At 57.7% G+C, this 9,551-nt stretch overlaps 1 protein-coding gene across 1 annotated transcript in view; it reads right to left on the reverse strand.

Annotated features, from left to right (window-relative positions):
* Positions 1-4,041: 4,041 nt before the first annotated feature.
* Positions 4,042-9,551, reverse strand: part of BSND (barttin CLCNK type accessory subunit beta) — a 9,584-nt gene continuing 4,074 nt past the window's right edge. The window contains exons 2-5 of the mRNA XM_049617097.1: positions 7,410-7,504; positions 7,353-7,365; positions 5,765-6,027; positions 4,042-4,843 (exon numbers count right to left, since the gene is read on the reverse strand). Coding sequence (XP_049473054.1) covers positions 4,432-4,843; positions 5,765-6,027; positions 7,353-7,365; positions 7,410-7,504 — 783 coding nt within the window. The 3' untranslated portion in view covers positions 4,042-4,431. The remainder of the gene's footprint in view (positions 4,844-5,764; positions 6,028-7,352; positions 7,366-7,409; positions 7,505-9,551) is intronic.

The following is a 9,551-nucleotide window of genomic DNA, read 5'->3' on the forward strand; positions in this document are numbered from 1 at the left end:
CCCCCCCCCCCCCCCCCCCCGCAAGCAGTCTCTGAACTAGGCTGCCTTGGCCAGGACTCTGGTGTCTCCCACAGAAGATCCCGCCTCTAACCGAGGGTTCCCCGTTCTGCACGGCGGGGCTTGTGGTCCGCCTTGGGGAATCTAGGAGACTGGATCCACCAAGCTTCAGTCCTGACCTGACATCCACCCAGGATTGCCATCACTCTCCGACTGCCAATTTGTAAGCAGGACAGAGCGGATCCACACTGTGCAGACGAGGACACGGAGGCCCAGAGTGGGAAGGAAGGACTTGCTGACGTTGTTCAAGCACCTGCTGTGTGCCAGACACGTGATATCCCTTAATTCTCCATGACGTCCTCCCCATTGCGTAAATGTGGACACTGAGGCTCAGAGAGGGATGGCGACTTGTCCAAAGTCACACAGCAAGGAACTGGCAGAGGCTGAGTGCAAGTCCAGGGTGTGGGATTTATTTTTTTTAATTTTTTTTTAACGTTTATTTATTTTTGAGACAGAGAGAGAGAGAGCATGGACGGGGGAGGGTCAGAGAGAGAGGGAGACACAGAATCGGAAGCAGGCTCCAGGCTCCGAGCGGTCAGCACAGAGCCCGACGTGGGGCTCGAACCCACGGACCGCGAGATCGTGACCTGAGCCGAAGTCAGATGCCCAACCGACTGAGCCACCCAGGCGCCCCCAGGGTGTGGGATTAAGAACAAACATGTCGTAGGTGGGGCTGATGGATCTGTCCCCAGGGCAGTTGTGAGGACCAGTTGGGATAAAAGGCACAGTGTTAATAAAAGTGAAATCTTGTCTGTGTCCACCTAGTCACATGGCGAACAGGGACAGAAGCCCAGGGGAGGCTGCAACCTGCCCAAGGTCAGGGCAAGCCCAAGCTCACTGCCCCCGGGACCACTTTTTTGTCCAGTTAAGGGCAGGGACTATCCCTCCAGGGCCTTTTCTTCCCCAGAGAGTGGAAACTTCCCAAGTCCCTCTGACCCAACTGGAGGGTGAAAAGAGCCGGAATTTCTGCCACGGTACATGGATCTGGAGCCTGGGGCTGAGGGCTGACATCGCCGGGCTCAGCGAGGCCTCCAGACCTGAAGGGCACCCCACCCACCCCTGGACCATCATGAAGACCTCACCCGCCCTCCTCCCAGTTCATCAACCAGTGAGAGGGGCCGTCCCAGAGGCCCATGTTCTTAGAGGAGACTGAAAGTCGTCAAGGCCAAGGGAACAGAGCGCAGCAATGGGATTTCAGGTGTAACAAGCCAGCGAGGCAAATCATGGACTTTGGGAAGGTCAGAGCCAAATGGAACGAGAGCCCCGCTGCCCCCTTGCTCGTCAAACTTTTAAAAAGCTGCAGACCCTTCCTTTCAAACGGAATCCACACCATGTTCTCCTCGGCACCCCCACGTCCCCATAGTCATTGGTAAGCCCCCCACAGAGGACCCCCAGGCAGTGAGCCCTGAGGAAGAAGAGCCTGGCAGCCAGGAGCCAGCCTGGCCCTCACAGCTAGGCCTCCAAGTCCTGTTGAACATGAACAATTTCACGGAACATCGGCATCAGGCGAAGGCCGCTCTGTGCCCATGACGGTCAAGGCAAATCAAGGCCACCGCGTAACTGTGGCTGAGCCCAGGCAAGCAGGAACACACAACACACAACACACAACACACAACACACAACACACAACAGTGAGCACACACCCGCCTCTCATGGCTGGTCCGTGAGCTCTGCCCGTCTGCCAACGACCCAACGACAGCATTAGCTTGGGCCTAGCCTTCCCTCCTTCTAGATCGGACGGATTAATCAGAGGGTTAGTCCTGCTTCCCGCCAGTACCCGGTGTGGGGCAGAGCCCCACTTCCCCAGACCCTCCCTCAAAACCCCTAACTCCTCAATAAGCTCTTTCTCACCCCCTCTGGGACATGGCTGCCTTGGGGTCTGTCGCCCTCACGGCCATAGTGAACCCAACTATTAACTATGCGTGAGCTCTGGGTGGGCTTCTCCTGCAGGGCACTGGCAGATGGATTCTATCAAACATCTAACTCTGCAAAAGTCAAAGGCAGGGGGCCATCTCACCTCCCTTTTGCACACGAGGAACGTGAGGGCCCCAGAGGCGACCAGACTTGCCCCAGTTTGCAGAGCGAGGTGAATACATAATTTATCCTTCAGCTGGGACAATTTTGATAGTGAAAGGGTCCACGAATAATAAGTGGGGACAGTGGGCATAGACCAGGACTGCCCAGCGCAGGCTATGCATACGGGATCCCCATCATGCTGCAAGACATGGGGGGGGGGGACCCAGGACTGGCAAAGCCTGAGCCTCGCCATCTCTCTCTGCTGCCCCAACCCCCCCCCCCCCGCCCCACGTGCCACTCCCCGGGACAGGGTTAGGCTCTCTGCTGGCGGGCCTGGCAGCCAGAGGCTCTGGGTTCTCTGGGGAACGCCCCACAGTTGTGATTCAGGGGCACGGGCGGCTCCTGAGATTCTGGGCCACACAGCTGTCCCGCATGGTCACCGCACCGCGGGTGGTGTTCACTTTCCAGAGAGTGCCCATGGTGCCCGCCGGGCACGATGCCTTATTCATCCCGCCCAGAGAGGGGATGGGTGGTAGTTTCACATAAAAGAATTTGCAGGTGAAGGTGACCCCTTTAAACATCAAACACTTTATTTTAGCTGTTTGCCCAGACGCCCCTTCTGATGCAGGTCACCTGCTCCCCTGACGCTGCACCTTACTGTCCACTGTCTCAGGGCCACTGGCGGGAGCATGCGATGGCAGAGGGGAGGTGCCCCGCGGCGCCCTTCACCATAGAGGCTTTCCTACTGGGTGGGGGTGGTAATGACCCAGAATGAAGGGGGAGTGCGTCTCCAGGGGCGTGTACTTCTGATTCAGCACAGGGCGCATCCCCCTCCCTCAGCCGAGACCCCCAACTCTAACCCAGAGGCCCCGGGTGCAAGTTCTGAGTGGGAAGCATTGTCACTGGCCTTCTCTCAGACGCTGCCACTGTCCATGCTGGGGCACACAGGCGTTGGCAGAGATCAGACTCATACAAGCATTACACCGGGAGGCTGCGGGACAGTGATACCTTCGGGGGTTGCTCAGGTAGCCTGAGCTAGTCGTCGCTGCATTCGATGGCCCCAGACGGTTGTGCAGCTGTCACTCTACTGCCCCCGGTGTGTCCACTGTCAACCCCTCGGCTCCCGCCTTGGCTTGCACTCTGCACTCTGTTCCTAACTTACAAGATGCCAAGCTCAGTAGATCGTAAGCTCTTGGCGGGCAAGAACCTTCTAGGTTCGTGTCTCTCTCCCCCTAAAGAGTCCGGCGTAGTGTCTGGGACACCGTAGGTGCTCCGTAAACACCACCGGAATCAAGCTGAATCGAGCCAGGAGGCTTCGTTTCACCCACAGTCCCAAGCCAACGCAGATGTACTCTGCAGGGAAGGGGGTTTCTGTGGGGGCTTTTCTGCCCACCTTTGTGACTCCTGTGCATGCCATTTGGAGGTCTGAATGCCAGAGAATGAAGGGGTGGGGGGCTGAGAGTTCGGGGATGGCGATGGGGGCAACCACCTGCAAAAGGCTCTGCTCAGGCTTGTAAGCCTTCAGTGACCACTGGCCGGAGCGCAGGAGATACTGAGGTGAGGAGAGTTAACGTGCTAGCCTCGAGCAGCCAGCCCTGCTCCGGCAGTAAGTGTTCGAGGCCCGAGGGTGGCACAGAGGAGCCGGAAGTAACTCATTCCGGGAGGCGGTAACACCAGGCGAAGCTTTCAGAGGAGGGACATCTGTGCCAGGGTCTGAAGGCTGAGCATGAAGTTGCCAAGACATGCAAGGAAGCAAAGGGCACGCTGGTGGAGGGGACAGCTTGGGACGCGGTAGTGGGAGGGGGACGTGGAATTAGAGAGAGGAGGTTGTGGCGTGGGGCCGGCCAGGGGGACAGTCGGAGGTCAGCAGAGGTGACTCATGGAAGGTTTTGGATCTGGGGCCGAGGGGGCCACAGGAGGGACGTGGGCAGATGGCGTGGTTTGCTCCGAATGGGGGGTGGGGCAGGATGGGGGGGTGGGGGGCGGGGAGCGGGATCGGGAACCCTGAGAGGCCTTCAGAGGATCAGGGTAGCACCAAGTTGGGTCCTGCTCAGAGGCCAGCTTTGAGGGGAGGCAGAAAAGGCTCTTGAGGGCCCCCGCGGCAGCGAATCTTCTCAGTGAATCACAGCGTACCTTCAAAGTTTCACCACAGGAAACTAACAGCTGGAGAGCAACGGTCCACTGACAGTAAACATCCCCTCCCCATGCACTTCTTGGAGCCCCCAGAGTGCTCTCGGGTCCACTGTCTTGTGCAAACCTCCACACAGCCCCATTTGGCAGACAGGGGCATCGAGGCCCTGTGAGGTGGCATGAGGGTTAGCGGTGGTGCAGGGCTAGAACCCGGGGAGTGGTCCCATCTCAGCCCTGGGCGTCGGGCTCAAAGCCCAGCTCCTTGTCCGGAAGGGGGTCCCCAGGGCTGTCCGGCAGCCCATAGTACAAGTCTTCCCCTTCCTGCTCTGGCTCCTCTGTGCCTATGTCTGAAGGCTCCTCTTCCTCCTTTGTCCTTTGGGACTGCTGCCCATAGCTGGACAGGGCGGTATCCCACCATTGCCGCTCTGGAGGTGCGTCCTCTGACGTGGGGGCGTCGATCAGGGCAAAGTCATGGAAGCGGTCCAGCGGGCACTTGCAGGCCCAGGGCTCCCCGGGTGGGGGGTGAGGCTCGTCCTCCTCAGGCGGAGATGGGTTGAGGCTGCCTTCCTCATTGGAGCCCACATCCAGGTCATCTTGGAAGGAAGCCAGGGGTGCAGGGCCCTGGGGACAGGCCCGGAGGCTGCAGGAGCAAAGGCCGAGAGGGTGAGGGTAACCCTGAGTCAGAGTGCCTGGGTCCAAATTCCAGCCACTGGCTGCAAGGCCCGGGGCAGGTGAGTTCACCTGTCTGGGCCTCAGTTTCGTCCCCTGTAAAGTGGGAGAAGTAATCGTACTCACTCCTAGGGTTGTCTCAGAGGATTACAGCGCATAGTGGGTGCAAAGCACTTTGCACAATGCCTGGCACATAGTAGGTGCTCAAGAAATGGGCATTATTATGTTATTATCCACACCGGGTCCTTCCTCTGCCTCTCCAGCCACTCAGGGGTCACCTTCTGTTCCCTCGTCTGCCTCCCACATCAGACACGGAGCTCCTGAGGGGTGGGGGGCCTTCGGGGTGGGGGCAGGCAGTAGGTTCCAGCAATGGCAGTAGGATTAATGAATAAATGGACGCAGGAGAAGCCCAGTTCATAAACAGCCAGGGAAGGGCTGGGTGGGGAGCACCCTGCCGGAGGTCCCAGAGCACCTCAGCAACAGAGCCCGCATTTGAACTCAGGTCGTCAGGCTCCCTGCCCCCAGGGGAACTCACAATGAGCATTCAGAGAGTGCAGGGGGCGGTGGTGGGCCTGGCACTTGAAAGCACTGTCCCAGTTCTCACAACAACCCTCTGAGGTAGGAGTGATGATTCCCACATGGGGGAACTGAGGCCCAGGGGGATAAGAAGCTCACCAAGGCTACGCAGGAGAGGAGCTGGGATTCGAACCCGGGCCCGGCTGACCAAGCTCAGACTCATGCGTCTGCTACATCTGCTGCCTCTCAGGGTGTCCCCACCCCCATGCCCTCTCTGGTCCCAGATGTTCCCCCACCAGCCATCAGTGGCCCACAGCCCCTCCTCCTTCACCCCAGAACTGGGCAGCATCCCCATTCCTGCACTCCGTGCACTCACCCAAGCCTGCTCTCAGTCGGGCTTCTCTCTTCCCCGTCCTCATCTGAGCCCCTGTGGATGACCACCGCAGCCTCTATCCAGGCCTGAGCCTCACAAGGGCCACCTTCTCCTCCACCACTGGCTCCCAGCTGCGGCTGTCCCGGCTCAGGGGCCAGCAGGGGACGGGGGTCCTCATGGTAGCCCATGACCTTCATCTGGATGTGGCTGAAGTCAGGCAGGCTCTGGTCATAGGCGGCTTCCTCCCACAGCCTGACGTATGGGGGCTGGGAGCTGGGTGGCGCACAGCAGACAGCGGAGACAGGACAGACAGGTATGTGGGCAAAGGTCCACACAGGAGGAGACATCGGCGTTCCCCCCTCTTCCCCCAGCCCCCCTATTCTGGACATCCGGTCTCCCCGGGTCTCCAAGAAGCCTTTGGGGGGATGTAACTGTACCCAGTTCGTGGATAAGAACACTGAGGCTCAAGAAGACGTGCCTCGGACAGCAGGTGGCAGAGCTAGGGCTCCAGCCATCACGTTCTCTATGCTGTCTGCAGCCCCTCCGGAAAGTGAGGTTCGGAGCCTAGCTCCCTCACCCAGGATCACACAGGTGAGCCCAGAACCCAGAGCAGCCCGAGCAGCAGCTCTGTGCAGTGGCCCTTCCTGTGGGACTGATCCCGAGGCTGACCCCTGTGCCCACCCAGGGTCTAGCCACCTCACTCCCCTGGGGACATTCGGTCACTCTGTGCGCCAGGAACAGAAAACACCATCCCTGCCTCCTTCCCTAGGCAACGCAGACAGTTCCAGGGCCCTGGTCACAGACCCCGGACGTGCAGCTTAGCGCTCTGAGCACAGAGCCACAGCTTCCAGGGCTGGGGAGGGTGGCCGGTCCCACTCCCTCTCCAGGGTCTGGCCCATCACTGACTCCCTACGAGGTTTAAGGCCTGTGGTTGTCCTTTCTGAGCCTCAGTTTCCACATCTGTATAAAGGGCCTGACCCCCCGATCCCCCCCACTTCACAGGGTCTCTATGAGGACTGAAGGAAGTCACGAATGCATTACCGGTTTAGCCTCTGGTGCAAAGGAAGCGGTTCCTACGAATGGTGACACGCTTAGGGAGAGGGCCTACCATGTACCAGGTTCTGTTCTCAGCACTTTGCTTATATTATCTCACCTATCTCTCCCCGAAGCCCTAGGAGAAAGGTGCTATCAGTACCCCTATTTTGCAGGCGGGGCAAAGAGAGGTAAGTCGCTTTCCCCAAATCCCACACGGCTGTGCTTGGCCATCGACATGCCCCTTGTTTGCCGTCACAAGGCATAGTAGCCGTCACAGCTATTTGGGATTTGGGGCCACACCTGTTCTTGATTTCTGGCCCCACCACTACGTCACTCCAAGACAGGGCAAAGTCCCTGAGCCTCAGTTTCCTCATCTGTAAAGTGGGAATAATAATGCCTACGTCGTAGAATTGAGAGTTCAGAACAATCCCTGATTATTAATAGCATGCTCCCAGTGCGTGGGGAGGCAAAGCGGGAACCTGCGGCAAAGCAGAGGAGACACCGCCCGCCCCTCCCACCCGGACTCCATCACTCTCCTCTGTAAGAGGAGGCTGGCCTGGCCTGAGGGGCTGCCGCTGCCCCCCACCCCCACCCCCGAGGCCCTGGCACCTACCTCTTCATCTCGGAGGCGAGCCCATTCTCCAGCAGGCCCAGTGCCTTTGGGGACAGGTTGCCTTGGAAGTCAGAGTCAGCGGGTATGAAGGTGATCTGCGAGGCAAAGGAGAAAAGGCTTCTCTGCAACTCCCCCGCCCATCCTGACCAGGGGGGCCCTCGCCCCGCCGTGTGACAGGAGAGGGGCCGGCTCAGGACCCAGCAGCGGCAGGGGCGGCGGGAGAAGAGGGGGAGGGTGTTTGGATCTCTAGGCTTCTACTCCCACCAGGATCTTCATTTCACCCAAAAGACATTTATTGAGCACCAGCTGTGTGTCAAGCATGCTCCTTGGGCCTAGGGGGCAGCAGTGAGCAAATGAGACAAACATCCCTGCGCTGGAGGAGGTGGTGTCTTCTCGTTTCCCGGGGTCCTCGTCCAGTGCCCAGAATGTGCCTGGCACACAGTGAGTGCTTCATCCATATCTGGCCCGTGAGTGGAAAGCAGATCATTGTCATTGATTTCTGGGCACAGAGGCTGCGGCGGGGGAAGGGAAGGGAATGGCTGACGTTGCACCTGCTAGTCCCTGTCCTTGAACTTTCAGGGATCAAGAGGTCTCTGCAGGTGTAGCACATGGGGTGGGCGCCTGGTGGCAGAGGGGAGGCAGGTCATAAAGGAGGCAGTGGGATGAGACAGAAGGAGCCCTGCTTTGGGGGATCCAGGAGATCGGGGAGATTCTTCCCTTGGGCAGCTCATCCCTCCTCTCAGAGCCTCTACGTGCTCCTCTGTAAAATGGGCTAGCCTCGAAGAGATATTTGCAGCGTTGTTCACAACAGCCGAAAGGTGGAAGCAACTCGAGTGTCCAACAACAGATGAATAGATAAAATGTGGTACATACATGCAGTGGAACGTCCTTCGGCCTTAAAAAGGAGGGATGGTCTAACACAGGCTACGACATGGATGGACCTTGAAGAAATAAACCAGTAACAGGGGCGCCATGGGTGGCTCCATAGGTTGAGCGTCCGACTTCAGCACAGGTCACGATCTCACGGTTTGTGAGTCCAAGCCCCACATCGGGCTCACTGATGTCAGCCTGTCAGCACGGAGCCCACTTCGGATCCTCTATCCCCCTCTCCCTGCCCCTCCCCTGCTTGTGCTGTCTCAAAAATACACATTAAAAAAAAATAAGCCAGTAACAAAAAGACAAATTCTGTACCAGTCCACTTGTATGAGGTGCCTTCAATAGTCAAAGTCATAGAGACAGAGAATAGAATGGCAGTTGCCACAGACTGGAGGGAGGGGGGTGGGGAGTTATTGTTTAATGGGCGTAATAGAGTTTCAGTTTTGCAAGATGAAAAGGGCTGTGGAGATTGGTTGCACAACAATGTGAATTTAATTAACACTACTTCAAAATGGTTAAGACAGCAAACTTCATGCGATGTGTACCTTACCACCATGTTTGTTAAATGGGGCTAGCGAGACCCGTCTCCTGGGGTTGCTGTGCGGATTCCATGAGATAACGTATGAGGAATTCCCCAGAACAATGCTGGGCACATAGGGGCCGCTCAGTAAACCATAGTTTGATGCTACAGGGGATGAAGCTGTCTGGCCTCTCTGAGTCTGCTGTCCTCAACTGAAAATCCGTTCAACAAATATGTGATGAGACCCCACTGTAATATACGAGAGTCATGAATAGTCTCTCTCTTCCTACAGAGCGCGATGAGTAAAAGACACTTGTTTGCACCGCAAAAGCTCCCTCCTGCTGGGGAGCAGGGGATGATGGGTAGAGGGGTTCTTAGAACTCCTATGAGTGGTAAGCTTCCCCCCAAATGTCTAGAAATAAGGCAAGGGTCTTGGTATCTTCCACACCTACCAAGGATGCCCTGCACTTGCCAGCTGGCTCTGTACTTCTTAGAAGCTGCCCATTCCTCTATCTCATTACCTCATGGCTCAGTCACCACCTCCCTCCCTTCCTCCTCCTCCTCCTCCGCCTCCTCCTTCTCCTCCTCTTCCTCAACAACACGATTAGCACCCCACAATCACCACCACTACCATCATCTCTTTCACCGTCACCATCGTGTCACAACCACACCACCATCGTCACCGTCACCACCACCACTATCATCATCTCCATCAACATCATCACCTTCACCATCACCACCTCCAC

The sequence above is a fragment of the Panthera uncia genome (genome assembly GCF_023721935.1).
Source record: "Panthera uncia isolate 11264 chromosome C1 unlocalized genomic scaffold, Puncia_PCG_1.0 HiC_scaffold_4, whole genome shotgun sequence".
NCBI lineage: Eukaryota > Metazoa > Chordata > Mammalia > Carnivora > Felidae > Panthera > Panthera uncia.